General features: G+C 35.2%; 1 protein-coding gene across 1 annotated transcript in view; it reads right to left on the bottom strand.

Moving 5' to 3' along the window:
• CDH7 (cadherin 7) overlaps positions 1 to 18060 on the bottom strand; it is a 218789-nt gene that overhangs the window by 41159 nt on the left and 159570 nt on the right. Inside the window, exon 7 of the mRNA XM_074274278.1 lies at positions 935 to 1188. Coding sequence (XP_074130379.1) covers positions 935 to 1188 — 254 coding nt within the window. The remainder of the gene's footprint in view (positions 1 to 934; positions 1189 to 18060) is intronic.

The following is an 18060-nucleotide window of genomic DNA, read 5'->3' on the forward strand; positions in this document are numbered from 1 at the left end:
AAATAACACACATTATCAATGGGAGGAAAATATGACAATCTTTGTTGCAAGTGTACCAGAAAAGACATGTGCCTTCCAAATTATAGATGTAAATATTCTGAAATTTACTATTTGATAGTTTTATGTCTTGAATCACCGAAAGATTGACCAAGCCAGCTTGAGAATTGATCTCATGTCTTCCTGACTCCAAGCATAGCTCTATATATCCTATGAATCTCTCCAAAAGGAACATGCTGTATTTAAATATGAAAGAACATAACCTACTTATAGTCAGGAGTTGTTTCTTTTTTGTCTTTGTACCCACTGTGTCTACACATGATATTGGTACACAGCAGACACTTATTAAAATTCTTGTTGTATTTAATTTAAGTGAATCAAAGGATCCTTAAAATATAGATCATGTGTTTACTTCATCATTTTCAAAAACAAAGCTGACATAATAAACCAAGCTAACCATCAAAATAAACAACTATAAAAAATGTTATTTGTCTGACAAAGTAATCCCTAATTTAAACTCTTTATGGCTATCTTTTTAACACTTACATTTATTCTGGAGCTAGGATTTTCATCACCTCGCTTCTCAATAGAGTTTGTTCTGAAATAAATTCAGCATAATTGACTTAATAGGACTATAAGCTCTATTTGTAGATAGATTTCTCCAAAACTGCTATAAAATAAATGACCTTAAATAATAAGGTAACTTTATTAGTATAATTATTGTTATTTTATATCATGATAACATTGTGTTTCAATGATATTGTTTCATTAGCCGTGGTTTTAAGTCAGTAGACTGAAAATCAAAAAATTGGATAATGTTTATAGCAATGCTCTCTATGTGCAGTACTATGGTAGCATACTAAGGTGGTGAAAACACATAACCTGGCAAAACCCATGAAACCAAAAAGAAACAAGAACAAATGATCCTGAAAATTACCTAACAGGACTGTTTGAAGAATCTGGGTCATGTGCTATTACTGTTCCAATGATATTGCCAACTTGGGTGGCTTCAGATACTTCCATGGAATATAAACGGGAGCTAAACACAGGGGGCTCATCCACATCTTCCACAATTATCTTCACTGTTGTCATATCACTGAAGGGTCCCAGACTCAGGAAGCGAGGATCAACATGTTTATTGGCGGCTTCTATGCGCAGTGTATAGCTTGTCTTGGCTTCAAAATCCAGCTCCTGTAGAGAAAGTTATTAGGAAAATTTAATTACCAATTAAATAGATGGCAGAGAAGGGCTCTTTCATTTATGAATGTCAATGAGGATATAAAGCACATTGCCATCAAAGTACAATGTCAGCATTCAACAATAATAAATAATAATAAGGCAATAAGCATCCATGCAGCTTTCTTATCTACCAGATAATGGTAAATGTTCTTCTAAGTTAATTCAATCTACTTGACTGTTGTATACTGCTTAGGTTAAACCAGATCTTTTGAATATTATCTAAAAGGCCGGGGGTACAGCCAAGAGGCCGGAGAAGATACAAGTGAATTTCTAAGCTCCTTTCTTCCCTCAATAACAACTACTTAAATCAGCCTCAAAAATAATGCTAGACTGATAAAAACCACAAGGATTAGAAGCACAATTTACCAGACGAAGAGATTCTGGAATTTCAACACTAAAGGTTGGTTCTGAGGGAAAAAAGAGATCAGCACAGACAGGACTAGCTAGCACACTGTGCCAAACTGGCTGGGGAGAACTCTGGGATCAGAGAAGCCACTGAGACAGAAGAATCTGGCACAGGCTGATAGGTCTACTCTGCTTATAAAATAGCAGATCCAAAGAGAAATCAAAGCCACTTAAAGCAATAGCCAGATAATTATAATCACCACAAACCAGAAGCAACCTAACAGATCTTGGCATGGCTGTGCAGGCACCTGCTGCTGTGCAGGGCTTTTCCTTGGGGCAGTTAAGAACCTGAACAGCAGCAGACACAGCTGTGGCAGCCTCTAATCCACATAGCGCGGGGCTCAGCCTCAGGCAGTGGAATTCTCCTTGTAGCGAAACTCCAGCAGCAGCGGAACTCCCATAACAGCAGAACCTTCACAGCAAGGAATGTGCTTTCCAGGCAGACACTTCTGGTTTGAATGCGGGGTCGGGGGGGAGACAGGAGGTGCTTTTCACATCAGCTACTAATATCCACGGCCCCACAGGAGGCTTTGGCTGGGGTTTGTGATGCTTTTACTGTTCAGCCTCCAGTCACAGGGCAGTCACTAGGCCACAAAGTAGGGTTCCTCACTGGGCACTCCTTGCAAAGCAGCCATGTTGACCATCTCTAAATCACTTCCGGGGGAGAGGGGAACTCTCTAAGAGCTCTCTCTTAGTCCCAGACACAGGATAGCAGCAACCTATCCCCGTCTGGGAGGAAGCTAATACATTTCCTACCCAAATGCAGAACCACACAGAGTGTTACAATGAGTAAGAAACTGAAGAGAACTATTGACACCTTCTATACAGAGAAAGAGCTGGTATCCAACCCCGAGGAAACTAAAAGCAGATAGTCTCCAGATAACACCCTAAAGGGGAATGATACCTGTCCCCCATCGCATAACTCTCTCCTAGAAGAGACTATTAAAAAAGTTAAGAGACTTGGAAGAGGAATGGGGAGAGGAAAAAGAAGCTATGACAGAGAATAACAACGTCCTGAAATCTGAGTTGGAAAAAATAAAGAATTCACAGGAGGTGCAGGGAAACAAAATTAGTGAATTAGAAAAGGTTAAAATATCACAGGAAAGTAGGATTTCTGAATTAGAAAAGATAAAAAATTCCCAAGAAAGTAGTATTTGTGATTTGGAAAAAGAAAATAAATCACTAAAAAAAAAAAAAAAAATAGTGAAATGGAAAAAAAAAATTCAACAGAGCAAAATAATTCATTTAAAAACTCAGTTGGACATATACTAAAAGAACAAATAATGATGAATTTTGGAGGGAAAACTGGGACACTAATACATTGCTGGTGGAGTTGTGAAAGAATCCAGCCATTCTGGAGAGTAATTTGGAACTATGCCCAAAAAGTTATCAAACTGTGCATACCCTTTGACCCAGCAGTGCTACTACTGGGCTTATATCCCAAAGAAATACTAAAGAGCAGAAAGAGACATATATGTGCCAAAATGTTTGTGGCAGCTCTTTTTGTTGTAGCTAGAAACTGGAAGATGAATGGATATCCATCAGTTGGAGAATGGTTGGGTAAATTATGGTATATGAAGGTTATGGAATATTATTGCTCGGTAAGAAATGACCAGCAGGAGGAATACAGAGAGGCCTGGAGAGACTTACATCAACTGATGCTGAGTGAAATGAGCAGAACCAGAAGATCGCTGTACACTTCAACAACAATACTGTATGAGGATATATTCTGATGGTAGTGGAAATCTTCAACATAAAGAAGAGCCAACTCACTTCCAGTTGATCAATGATGGACAGAGGTAACTACACCCAGAGAAGAAACACTGGGAAGTGAATGTAAATTGTTAGCACTAATATCTGTCTGCCCAGGTTACATGTACCTTCGGAATCTAATGCTTATTGTGCAACAAGAAAATGGTATTTACACACATGTATTGTATCTAGGTTATATTGTAACACATGTAAAATGTATGGGATTGCCTGTCATCGGGGGGAGGGAGTAGAGGGAGGGGAGGGATAATTTGGAAAAATGAATACAAGGGATAATATTATAAAAAAATATATAATAAAAAATTATTTAAAAAAAAGAATTTTAAAATGTGAATGAAGAAAATAATTCATTAAAAATCAGGACGGAACAAATAGAAATGAATGATTCATTGAGAAACCAAGAATCAGTCAAACAAAGCAAAAAATATGAAAAGCTGGAGAATAACATCAAATACTTACTGGGACAATCTATAGACCTGGAAAATAGAACTAGGAGAGATAATCTGAGGATCATTGGACTTCCTGAAAATTATGATGAAAAAAAGAACCTAGATTCTAGTTTACATGAAATCATCAAAGAGAACTGTCCAGAGTTAATAGAAACAGAAGGGAAAATAGGCGCTGAAAGAATTCATCAAACACCTTCTGAAAAAGATCCTAAAAAAAGAACTCCACGGAATACTGTGGCTAAGCTGCAGAACTATCAAAAAAAGGAAAAAAATATTCCAAGCAACTAGGAAAAATAATTCAACTATCAAGGTGCCACAATAAGGGTCACTCAAGATCTAGCTGCCTCCACCTTAAAGGACTGAAGGGCCTGGAACCTGATATTCCCAAAGGCAAAAGAACAAGGATTGCAACCAAGAATAACCTACCCAGCCAAGTTTAGCATTTTTTTCCATGGAAGAAGATGGACATTTAATGAAACAGAGGAATTCCATTTGTTAAGTTAAAAAGCAGACTGAAACAAAAGATATGATCTACATCCACAAGACACAAGAGAAGTAGAAAAGGTTAAAAAAAAAAACTCTTAAAAACTATATCTCTGGTGTGGATATACACAAAGTCCACATGGATAATTTGATTTTACTGATAACATAAAAAAAAAGTGGGGGGAAGTAGTAAAGGGAAGGAGATAGTATCAGGAAAAGGGAAAGGAGAGATCAAAAGGAGGAAACTACATCCCATGAAGAGGCATAGAAAATTTATCACATTGGAGGGAATTTAGACAGAGGGAGAAACATTGTGTGAATCTTACTCTCATCAGAGTAGGCTCAAAGAGGAAACAATTGAAATATTTGTTTTTCAGAGACTTCTCTCTCACCTCATTAAAAGGGGGGAGAGGAAAAAGGTGTGCATCACAAGTGGGGTCCATAAATTCTATACTGGGGAAGGGATTCAGGAGGGACAAGGGAAAAAAAAAACATAATCAGGGGATAATATGATGGCAGGAAATAGAGAATTAATAATTTTAACTGTAAATGTGAATGGGCTGAAGTCTCCCATTAAACAGAGGCCGATAGCAGTCTGGATCAAAAGTCAGAACCCTACAATATGTTGTTTACAGGAAACACACTTAAAGCATGGAGATACATACAGAGTAAAGATAAAAGGTTGGACCAGAATCTATTATGCTTCAGGTGAAGCCAAAAAAGCAGGGGTAGCCATCCTTATCTCAGATCAAGCAAAAGCAGAAATTGACCTAATTAAAAGAGATAAGAAAGGAAACTATATCCTGCTAAAAGATAGCACAGACAATGAAGCCATATCAATACTAAACATATATGTACCAAGTGATATAGCATCTAACTTCCTAAAGGAGAAGTTAAAAGAGTTTCAAGAAGAAATAGACAGCAAAACTATAATAGAGGGAGATTGCAACTTTGCACTCTCAGAATTAGATAAATCAAACCACAAAACAAATAAGAATGAAATTAAAGAGGTAAATAGATCATTAGAAAAACAAGGTATGATAGATCTTTGGAGAAAACTGAATGGTGATAGAAATGAGTATACTTTTTTCTCAGCAGCCCATGGAACCTATACAAAAACTGATCATATATTGGGGTATAAAGATCTCAAAATTAAATGCAGGAAGGCAGAAATGGTAAATGCCTTCTTCTCAAATCACAATGCAATAAAAAACTACATTCAAAAAGAAGTTAGGGGTAAATAGACCAAAAAGTAATTGGAAACTAAATAATCTCATCTTAAAGAATGACTGGGTGAAACAGCAAATTATAGAAACAATTAATAATTTCACCCAAGATAATGACAATGATGAGACATCATACCAAATTCTGTGGGATGCAGCTAAAGCAGTAATTAGGAGAAATTTTATATCTTTAGAGGCTTACTTGAATAAAATAGAGAAAGAGAAGAAATAAAATAGAGAAAGAGAATTGGGCCTACAACTTACAAAAAAAAACTAGAAAAAGACTAAATTAAAAAACCCCAATCAAAAACTAAACTTGAAATTCTAAAATTAAAAGGAGAAATTAATAATACTGAAAGTCAAAAACCTATTGAATTAATAAATAAAACTAAGAGTTGGTTTTATGAAAAAGCCAATAAAATAGATAAACCTTTGGTAAATCTGATCAGAAAAAGGAAAGAGGAAAATCAAATTGTTACTCTTAAAAATGAAAAGGGGGAGCTTTCCACATATGAAGAGGAAATTGGAGAAATAATAAAATTCGCCCAACTTTATGCCAATAAATTTGATAAGTGAAATGGATGACTACTTCCAAAAATATAGGCTTTCTAGATTAACAGAGGAGGTGGTAAACTGTTTAAATAGTCCCATTTCAGAAAAAGAATTAGAACAAGCTATTAATCAACTCCCCAGGAAAAAATCCCCAGGACCAGATGGATTTACATGTGAATTCTACCAAACATTTAAAGAACAATTAGCCCCAATGTTATATAAACTATTTGAAAAAATAGGGGATGAAGGAGTCCTACCAAACTCCTTTTATGACACAGACATGGTACTGAAAACTGAGAAAGAAAACTATAGACAAATATCCTTAATGAATATTGATGCTAAAATCTTAAATAAGATATTAGCAAAAAGGCTTCAGAAAATCATCCCCAGGATAATACACTATGATCAAGTAGGATTTATACCAGGAATGCCAAGCTGATTTAATATTAGGAAAACTATTAGTATAATTGACCATATTAATAATCAAATTAAAAACATATATATATATATATATATATATATATATATATATATATATATATATATATATATATATATATATATGATCATCTCAATAGATGCAGAAAAAATATTTGATAAAATACAACATCCATTCCTACTAAAAACACTTGAGTGTATAGGAATAAATGGACTATTCCTTAAAATAGTCAGGAACATATATTTAAGACTGTCAGTAAGTATAATATGTAATGGAGATAAACTGGAACCTTTCCCAGTAATATCAGGAGTGAAACAAGGTTGCCCACTATCACCATTATTCAATATTGTATTAGAAATGCTAGCCTCGGCAATAAGAGTTGAGAAAGAAATCAAAGGAATAAGAGTAGGTAATGAGGAAATCAAACTGTCACTCTTTGCAGATGATATGATGGTATACTTAGAGAACTCCAGAGATTCTAATAAAAAGTTATTAGAAATAATTCACAACTTTAGCAAAATTGCTGAATACAAAATAAATCCACATAAATCCTTAGCATTTTTATACATCACCAACAAAATTCAACAGCAAGAGATACAAAGAGAAATCCCCTTCAAAACAAATGTCGAGAGTATAAAATATTTGGGAATCCATCTACCAAAAAAAAGTCAGGAATTTTGTGACCAAAATTATAACACACTTGCCACAAAAATAAAGTCAGATTTAAACAATTGGAAAGACATTAATTGCTCTTGGATAGGCCGATCGAATATAATAAGATGACAATACTCCCCAAACGAATCTATTTACTTAGTGCTATACCAATCAGACTCCCAAGAAACTATTTTAATGACCTAGAAAAAACAACAACAAAATTTATAAAACATTCTCCAATTGATAAATGGTCAAAGGCTATAAACAAACAATTTTCAAATGATGAAATTGATCTTTGGTATTGGTTAAGAAATAGAGTAGTCGTAGTGGAACAGATTAGGTACACAGGACAAAATAGGGTATAACTATAGCAATCTAATGTTTGACAAACCCAAAGATACCAACATTTGAGATAAGAATTCATTATTTGAAAAAAAAAAAAAAACTGTTGGGAAAACTGGAAAATATTATGGCAGAAATTAGATATGGACCCACACTTAACACCATATGCCAAGATAAGATCAAAATGGGTCTATGATTCAGGCATAAAGAATGAGATCATAAATAGATTAGAGGAACAGAGGATAGTCTACCTCTCAGACCTGTAGAGGAGGAAGGAATTTATGACCAAAGGAGAGCTAGAGATCATTATTGATCACAAAATAGAAGGGTTTGATTACATTAAATTAAAAAGCTTTTGTACAAACAAAACTAATGCAAACAAGATTAGAAGGGAAGTAACAAATTGGGAAAATATTTTTACAGTTAAAGGTTCTGATAAAAGACTCATTCCCAAAATATATAAAGAACTGTCTCTAATTTATAAGAAATCAAAACATTCTCCAATTGATAGTCAAAGGATATAAACAGACAATTTTCAAATGATGAAATTGAAACTATATTCACTCATATGAAAGAGTGTTCCAAATCATTACTGATCAGAGAAATGCAAATTAAAACAACTCTGAGATACTACTACACACCTGTCAGATTGGCTAAGATGACAGGAAAAGATAATGATGAATGTTGGAGGGGATGTGGGAAAACTGGGACGCTGATGCATTGTTGGTGGAGTTTTTAAAGAATCCAGCCATTCTGGAGAGCAATTTGGAACCATGCCCAAAAAGTTATCAAACTGTGCATACCCTTTGACTAGCAATGCTGTTATTGGGCCTATATCCCAAAGAAATACTAAAGAATGGAAAGGGACCTGTATGTGCCAAAATGTTTGTGGCAGCTCTTTTTGTAGTAGCTAGAAACTGGAAGATGAATGGATGTCCATCAATTGGAGAATGGTTGGGTAAATTATGGTATATGAAGATTATGGAATATTATTGCTCTGTAAGAAATGACCAGCAGGAGGAATACAGAGAGGCTTGGAGAGACTTACATCAACTGATGCTGAGTGAAATGAATAGAACCAGAAGATTTCTGTACACTTCAATGTTGTATGAAGATGTATTCTGATGGAAGTGGATATCTTCAACATAGAGAAGATCCAACTCACTTCCAGTTGATCAATGATGGACAGAAACAATTAAACCCAGAGAAGGAACACTGGGAAGTGAATGTAAATTCTTAACACTACTGTCTATCTACCCAGGTTACTTATACCTTTGGAATCTAATACTTAATGTGCAACAAGAAAATGGTATTTACACACATATACTGTATCTAGGTTATATTGTAACATATGTAAAATTTATGGGATTGCCTGTCATCAAGGGGAGGGAGTAGAGGGAGGGGAGGTAATTTGGAAAAATGAATACAAGGGATAATATTATTTTTTAAAAATTACTCATGCAAAAAAAAAAAAAAAAAACCTATTATGTGTAAGGCAATATGTTACGACACTAGGATTATGGTTAAAAAATGAAATTGTCCTTTTCCTCAAAGATCCCACATTCTACTGAGAAAATGGGAGAGGTATAGTTTTATTGATGTCTTTTATTTATATTCTGTAATAATTTTCTTTAAGTATTAATCTCCTTACTCGTCTTCACCATTTCCCCATTCATTAATTTAGCCTTTCAATGTAAAAACAAAAACAAATAAAATCAAGGCTTTTATCACATAGTGCAGATTCCTATTTCTCTATGGAGAAAAGGCAGGTATTTTCTGGGACCAATATTGTCCATTACAAGTAAAAAAATATTACTGGCCTTCTAGTTTGCTTTCATTTACATTATTTGGTTCTTGTGTACATGGTTTGCCTAGTTCTGCTTATTTCAGGGTCTAACAGTTAATGCAAATTTTCCATGTTTCCCCAATGCCTTTATTCACCTTTTTCTTATTTAATAATAAGTAACTGTATAAAGCTTTAAGGTTTGTAAATCATTTAAAAAGTTTTTCATTTTACCTTCAAAACCACCCTGGTAAGTAAGTACTTATATTTATACTCATTTTGTAGCTAACAAAACTGATGTAGACAAAGATCAATGCCTTGCTTCATATTCTCACAGATAAGTGTCTGATATTGGACTTGAATTCAGGTTTCTCCTAACTCCAGGTAAAACACAGCAACTTTGCCACATAGCTTACTCATGTTGCATTTATCATCCCTTATAATTTACAATATAAAATTTGCTCAGCTATTACCCAAATATTGGCATCCATTCTTTTTTAATACCACAAAAAGCATGGCTATGAATTTTTGTCAAGTATTGGATCTTTCTGTCTCTGATATCTTTGAGGAATATGACAAATAATACCTTTACTGAAATTTTTGTTAAATTCGAACCCAGTCACTATTTTAATTTGGCAATGGCTAAAACATGTATAAAACTCCCCACGCATTCAGATACTTTCATGGATTCTCAAAGTATCTTTATTTATACTCTGAATGAGTAATTTGTCCTTTGTGCTCTGACATTTCACATTAAGCTGTTCATTCTTGAAAATAAAATTACTTCTCAAACCTCCAAACAGACTGGCTTCATATAGAAGTAATTTAAAAGAATGACATTTCAACTTGTGCTTTCAAATCAGTAGAAAACAACAAAAATCTTTTAGACAGCCATTCAGATTTTAAACATTACCAACAGAGGTACCAAATCCTCTTTTATAATTTAAAGTATGATGTATAAAAGAGACTTTAATTTTTTTGTTGCAGAAATGAGTGCAGTTATTTTGTATCAACATACTTTTAAAAAATACTTAAAAAGCAATGATATGAGGCACATGCCTTTGAATGTCATTAAGTGATGAAGGCATACAAAAACATACATAGTAATGAGATGCCTAAAAGCTATTATGAAATCAAGAATAAATAAATTTATAGAATATATTATGCTTCAGAATTTTAAAATAAGATTGCTACTGTTATATATCATGGACCTTTCTCATTTTCTTAGAAATAAGTACAAAAATAAAAGGGTTTGGGATATTAAAGAGTAGTGTTAGAAAAGGAGAAAGCAATCTATAATTTGAAAAGGTGTTTCATAATGAAAAACAAAACAAATATGTGTAGTAACACTAATGTATGCATTTTCCCTGTCTTTTTAGGCAGTGTCTGTTAAATTTATATTTAGTTAACAACTCATCTTGCAGGTTGATACATACATAAATAATTTTGAAAGAAGAGATCATAGATTTAAAATTGGATGTGGCATTTAAAGTCAACTATTTTGATATCTTCATTTTACAAATAGGGAAACTAAGACCTAGAAAAATTAAGCAATTTCCAACCAAAGTCAAACAAGTAAGAAAATGAGAGATGAAACTCTGAATAAGACCCTCTTACTCCATAGCCAATGTTCTTTCTCCTTTAAAATATTTTTATGGCATAAGTCCAAATTTCTATTTTCTAAAAGTCAGCCTTTCAAATCCTTATCTTCAAAGCACTCATTAGAGCTACAAAATATTTCTTCCATTATACTAATCTTCCTCACAGATCAACCTAAAAATTAAAAAAAATGAGACTAATTAGGTTTGGGCTGGGGATGAAGAGAAACCAAGAAAAGGGATGATTTTTTTTTTTTTAAATATCAATTTAGCTTGACACTAGCAAGTGACCAATTTCAAATTCAGAACATTCATAAAGGGAAAAAATAGAGAAGAAAATGTTATGATGTAGTAGGAAAAGCCCTAGTTTTAGGAACAAAGGACACAGATTTAAATCCTAACTGATTAACTTTGTAAACTTGAGCAAGTAATTTATTGTCTCCTAACTTTAATTTCCTTCTCTTTAAAATAAGTGTATTAGACTAGATCAGAAGTGTCAAACAAACAGTTAACATTGACCAGTACCAGATAAAAGCATAATTGGGAAATATTTAACAAAATAAAAGTTTAATAAAACAGTTTTGTCAATAATGCAGTCCACAAAGATCCTCATGTATGATTTAGTGGTTCAGTTTCTTTTTGAGTTTTACACCATGTGGATGCATGATCCCTAATACACATTCCTTTTTGAATCATGTTGGGGAAAAAAATAATCAAGAGTAAAACTGAAAAATGGCAGGAGAGGGAAAAAAAAAAAAAAAGAAGAAGTGAATATAGCATGTTTTGATTTACCTTCAATCTTCATAGATTTTTTTCTGGATGCTGATGGCATTTTCTGTCTAAACTCTATTGGGATTACTTTGGATTACTGAACCATTGAGAAAACTAAGACATATATTTTACCATCATACATTCTTGTTGTTATTATGTACAAATGTACAATGAATTCCTGGTTCTGACTGTTTTGCTCAGAATCAATTCATGAAATCTTTCTAGTCCTTTCTAAAATCAGCTTGTTAATCAATTTTATAGGTATTTCATTACCTTCATATACCACAGCTTATACAACCATTCCCTAATTGATGTACATCTACTTATTTTACAATTCTTTGATATTACAAAAAGACCTGCTACAAACATTTTTGCACATGTGGTTCCTTTTCCCTCTAGTAAGGTTTCCTTGGGGCATAGATAACTGCACTGCTGGGTCAAAGATATGCACAGGTTTATAGCTCTTTGGGTAATTAGATAAATAATCCCTTTCTTTTCTAATTTGTTTATGTTATCCTCCTTTATGCTCAAATCATGTATCCATTTTGACCTTCTTTTGGAATGGGGTGTGAGATTTAAGTCTATGCTGAGTTTCTCACATATTATTTTCCAGTTTTCCTAGAAATGATTTTGAAATAGTGGGTTATTATTCCAGAAGCTAGAGTTGGGGATTTACCAAATATTAGATTACTTTAGGCCTTAATTACTTTGTCATGGATATCTAATCTATTCCACTGATTTATCACTCTCTTTCTTAGCCAGTACCAAATGGTTTTGATGGCTGCTGCTTCATAATATAGTTTTAGGTTTGGAACTTCTAAGCCAACAATCTTTATTTTTTTTTCATTAATTCCCTTGATATTCTTGACCTTTTGTTCTTCCAGATGAATATTGTCATTATTTTTTCTAGTTCTCTAAAATATTTGTGGCAGTTTGACTGGTATGTCACTGAACAAGTGGATCAATTTGGGCAGAATTGTTATTTTTTATTTTATTAGCTTAGTCTACCCATGAGCAATTGATATTTTTTTTCAATTGTTTATATCTGACTTTGTGTGACAAATGTTTTATAATTGTGTTCAGGGGTTTGCTTTGGCAGGAAGACCTCCACAATCATTAAGGTGCCATCTAGTATGTACCCTATAATTCTATGATATTGCCTACTAAATTTCAGATAAAGAAGTGAGGTCTAAATATCCCTTGAGCCAGATTATCAACAGTGCTAAGGGAACCATGTCTATTGACTTGGGTCAAGTGTTTTTCTAGTCATATTGTATCCAGTTTTACCCCTAAAATCCTTGATACCATTATGTTGTGGTAGGGCAGCAATTTCCTGCTGCAACTTCGGTTACTCTGAAACAATTCTCTTCCCACAAATAACTCCCTGAGAACTTCTTTTTGCCCCAGCTATCCCAGAAGCTTCCCCAGTGAAGCCTTTTCCTCCATCTTCATTGACATAGCTAACTGGCATAGGCCCAGTAAAATTCCCAAGCCATGAAGGTGCTGGGCCTCTCAGATTTTGTAGTTGGTGAATATTTGAGTTATTCTACTGTGAAGACTGATTGATGACCAATTGCCATTTCAGATAGTAGTCTGTGGAAGACAAAGTATCCTTACTGCATATCCTTGTTGGGTTAGGATAGTGAAAAGCTCTTCCTTGGTTAAAATGTTCTGTGTGTCACTGGTATCTCATTTAGTTCCAACATTAAAGAGGGTGCTGCTGGCTTCAGACAAGTACAGACAATAGTGATTATACAGCAATTAACATCTTCGAATGCAGGAAATGTGTCCTCTAGTCTTGCCCATGTGAGCACTTGAAGTCTCCAAGCTGAGATGAACTGCCATTCACATGCTATGAATCTCAGTAGCAGTTTTTCCAACATGTGAGTCACAGAGGTTTCCAGAGGCTTCCAAACAGGCAAGAGATTGGGAGTGACTTTCATATAGGGTAAAATAAATACCTGTCAACCATGTGAAGAAGGAGTGGGAACCCAATATAAATTTAACTAGGAAAATCATCTATTAGCAAAAACATAAACTAATATTCAAGAAAATGCTCTATATCAAATAGGCAATTTAAATATCTGCTTGCTCTCTCCTTCTCTCCCCATCCCTTTCTCTGTGTCTCTGTCTTTGTCTCTCTTTCCTCCTATATTCTGTTATTGCTTTCTGAAAGTTTAGAACATAGGGATTTAAAGTAATAAGACTTACAGAAGAAACAATTTAATAAAACTCCCTGTCCTTCCCTTTCTTTTTCTTTTTTTAAATATATGTTTGGTTTCTGGTTATTGGCCAAATGAGCTCTTATTATGTTTAATGACCTCCTTTTAGATTTAAACCTCTTTTACTGATTCATGATTTTATATTTTAGGATAGGGGCCAACTTAAATCTTTTTTGAAAGCCTCCAGATTTTTTTCTTTTCTTTCCAATAATGATTCTACTAACTGTCCCTACTCTATTCAACAAAGATTCACCCGAATTTCCCTACAATTTACAATTTATCAACTTCAGTAATGATTAAACTCCTACAGGTTTCAGAGCACTATGCTTCCAGGCACTAAGGAGATACAAAGATTAAAAGATGTGTTCCCCACTTTCATGATGCTCATAAGGTAAAGGAATATAATACATCACTATAACTAGCATTTATATATTAATCTATTATTTACAAGTACTCTACATATTTTGTTCAACTTCTTCAAATTATCCTATAATGTAGGTACTACTAAGTTCATTTTATAAATGAAACTAAGGTTGATTAAGTTTCAGTGTTTGCTAAGGACACAGCTCATACTCTGAGACACTATTCAAATACAGATATTACTTGCTCTAACTCTAGAACTCTGTACACTTCACCACTTAGTAAAACATACACAAATATGAATGCTGCAAAATTACAGAGGATATGTATACAAAAGAGAATATAGATTATGTTTTCTATGTACAATTCAAATGTTATTTGATATCTACTCTGAAAAGAATCATTACTAAACAATTGTTTATGAAAGAAATTGTGGATAAAATGGCATTTCTGCTTAGTGTCAAAGACTGTAGTGAAATCCTGTTAGGATTACTAAGTGAGAACTGAGGTTTTCTGGACAATTACAAGGTGAGAACTCAGGTTGACTTGATAGAGGGGGCAAGCTCATTGGCTGGGGTGGTTCTTCCCAGAAGCCCTTGCATTATCCCACGCCCATTCTCTGGGAGAATAAAAGAGAGGACTCTCAGAGAAAGGAGAGGACTCTGAATTGCATCAGGCTTGACGGGGCTCTCTGCAGGAAGGGAAGTCACTTCTTTGGACAAGAGTTAACAGCAACTGCCTGGAGACAACGGTTCATTACAGGAAGAAGAATCTGTCGGAGAGATTTTGAGTAGAAGACACAGCAGATCTCTTCCCAGAGAGCGATCCAGCAGCTTCTGGAGACGACAGCTCACTACATTTGGCGTCCACACGTGGGGCATGATGGCAGCCGAGGTTACATCCAGAGAATTTTAAGACACGATCAATCAGCCAAAAGGCAATCAGATGGAAGAAAGGGATTGAAATTAGGAAAAATAGAGTTGTGTGCAGTAGAGACTACCGAGATACTCCCTGGAGAAGTGAAATCTGTTCCTGTTGAGCCTATGGATCCTTTGCCTCCAGGCACAGTAGGCTTGACCATTTCACCTTCTGAGAGTGCCTACAAAACAGTGTCCATCCATACACTGATGTGGGAGACTGGAGAACGTGTATCTAATATCCCAGTCACTAACACAGGCAGACAACGTGTGATTTATCAACCAGGAGAAGTAGTAGCATCAGGCTTATTGTTACGGACCCCTAATAAGCAACCTAGTGATAGTCGCCTAGATTTTGACTCCAATGAACAAAATCCAGGAATATATTGGACAGCAGCTGTGACAGCTGACCGACCTATGCTTACTATTTATATAAACGGAATACCATTTGAAGGATTGGTAGACACGGGTGCAGATCGTACAGTTATTAGAGGTGCCAATTGGCCCGTTCACTGGCCAAAGATTAAAGCAGACACCTATATGTCTGGGGTGGGAGGATCAATAGCAGCAGAAGTTAGTGCTAGGCCTTTGAGATGGGTATTTGAAGGAGAAACAGGAGCTTTTACTCCTTTTGTGGTTGAAAAAATCCCCATCAATCTGTGGGGAAGAGACATTTTACAGCAGATAGGATTACAAATAAGCACTTCGGCTTTTTAGGCAGGGCTGCTGTTGAAGGCCTACCTGCACTTTCACCAGTTCCTATTCAGTGGAAGACTGATTCACCAGTGTGGGTAGAACAGTGGCCCTTAAGAAGTGATAAAATTCAGGCCTTGTTAGACATAGTGCAAGAACAACTTGACCAAGGACACTTGCGGCCTTCTCTAAGTCCTTGGAATTCCCCAGTATTTGTGGTGAAAAAGAAATCTGGAAAATGGAGGATGATAACTGATCTAAGAAGAGTAAATGAACAGATGGAAACTATGGGAACTCTTCAGCCTGGACTTCCATCTCCTACTCAGTTGCCAAGAGAATGGCCTCTATGGGTTATAGACATTAAGGATTGTTTCTATTCTATTCCTCTAGATAAGGAGGATATGAAAAGATTTGCTTTTTCAGTGCCTAGTGTTAATTTGGCTGAGCCTTATAAAAGATATGAATGGACAGTTTTGCCACAGGGAATGAAAAACAGCCCTACTATGTGCCAAATGTATGTTGCAGCTGCTCTTGCTCCAGTAAGAAAAGCCTTTCCAAAAGTAATATTGTTACATTATATGGATGATATTTTGGGATGTGCACCTGAGGAACAAATGTTAGAGGCATGTCTACAAAGGACCATGGAAACATTAAAGTACTACAAACTGCATATAGCTACAGAAAAAATTCAAAGACATGCTCCTTTTCAATATTTAGGATATGAAGTATATCCTAAGACACTCACAGTACAAAAGCTTTCTTTAAGAACAGAGAAGTTGAACACCTTAAATGACTTTCAAAAATTAATAGGAGATATCCAATGGATGCGTCCAGTGTTAGGCTTAACTACCAATCAACTACAACCACTATATGACATTTTAAGGGGAGACAGTGCTTTAAATTCACCACGCCAGCTTACAAAAGAAGCACAAAAGGCTTTGAGAGAAGTTGAACTGGCTTTATCCAATGTGGTTGAAAGAGTCACTCAAAAACCCTTGGAAATATCAGTTTTTGCTACAAAAGAGGCACCCACAGCAGTCCTTCACCAAGGAGACAGAGTGATTGAGTGGGTGAACCTCCCAGCACAACCAGAACAAAGCCTTACACCTTACCCAGTGCTTGTGGCTAGGATTTTATTAAAGGCTATTAAGAGAGTAACACAATTATCTGGGATAAGTCCTGAAAAAATATACACATTCTATACTAACGCACAGATTAATGTATGCTGTGAGACCATCCCAGAATGGCAAATTTTATTAGCCACCGCTCCAAATTTTGCACATGGATCTCCATTAAAGATTACCCGGCTACTACATAATTGGCGATGGATTTTTGAAGAAAAGGTTTCTAAGGTTCCTCTTAAAGGACCAACAATCTTTACAGATGCCTCCAAAGAAAATATTTGTGCCATATACTCTCATGATTTAACCATAAAGAGAGTAATCAGGACTCCTTTTCAATCCACTCAACAGAATGAATTATTTGCTATCATGCTAGCTCTCACTTATTACCCAGGAGACGTAAATATAATTACTGATTCAGCCTATTCAGTAGGTGTAGTACAAAGAATTGCCACAGCCCAAATAAAATTTGCAGCCTCCAATATTTATCAGCTCTTTAAGGAACTTCAAGAGCAAGTGAGAAAACATCCAGGCAAGATTTATATCTTGCATGTCCACTCACATAGTGGACTTCCAGGTCCCATTTTTGATGGAAATTCAAAGGCAGATAGCCTTCTAACCATGTTAGCCAGTAGTCCTTTATTTCAGGAAGCACAAGAATCTCATTCTAAATATCATCAGGCTGCTCGAGCTTTACGTTTACAATTTGGAATCACAAGAGAGGAAGCTAGGAGCATAGTAAAAAGCTGTACAGCTTGTCTTCCTTTCCACGCTCCTACACTCCCTCCAGGGAAGAATCCTCGTGGTTTGAGACCCAATGAAATCTGGCAAATGGATGTGACCCATTATAAATCTTTTGGTCGTCTATCTTTTATTCATGTTGTGGTAGACACCTTTTCAGGATTCACATTTGCAATGCCAGCAGCAAAAGAGACAGCCCGAGTGGTCACTGAATTCCTTATACAGGCTTTTGCAATTATGGGTGTGCCACAAGCAATAAAAACAGACAATGGACCTGCATATACGTCCAAACATTTTACAC

This window comes from Sminthopsis crassicaudata, chromosome 1, assembly GCF_048593235.1.
Source record: "Sminthopsis crassicaudata isolate SCR6 chromosome 1, ASM4859323v1, whole genome shotgun sequence".
Lineage (NCBI taxonomy): Eukaryota > Metazoa > Chordata > Mammalia > Dasyuromorphia > Dasyuridae > Sminthopsis > Sminthopsis crassicaudata.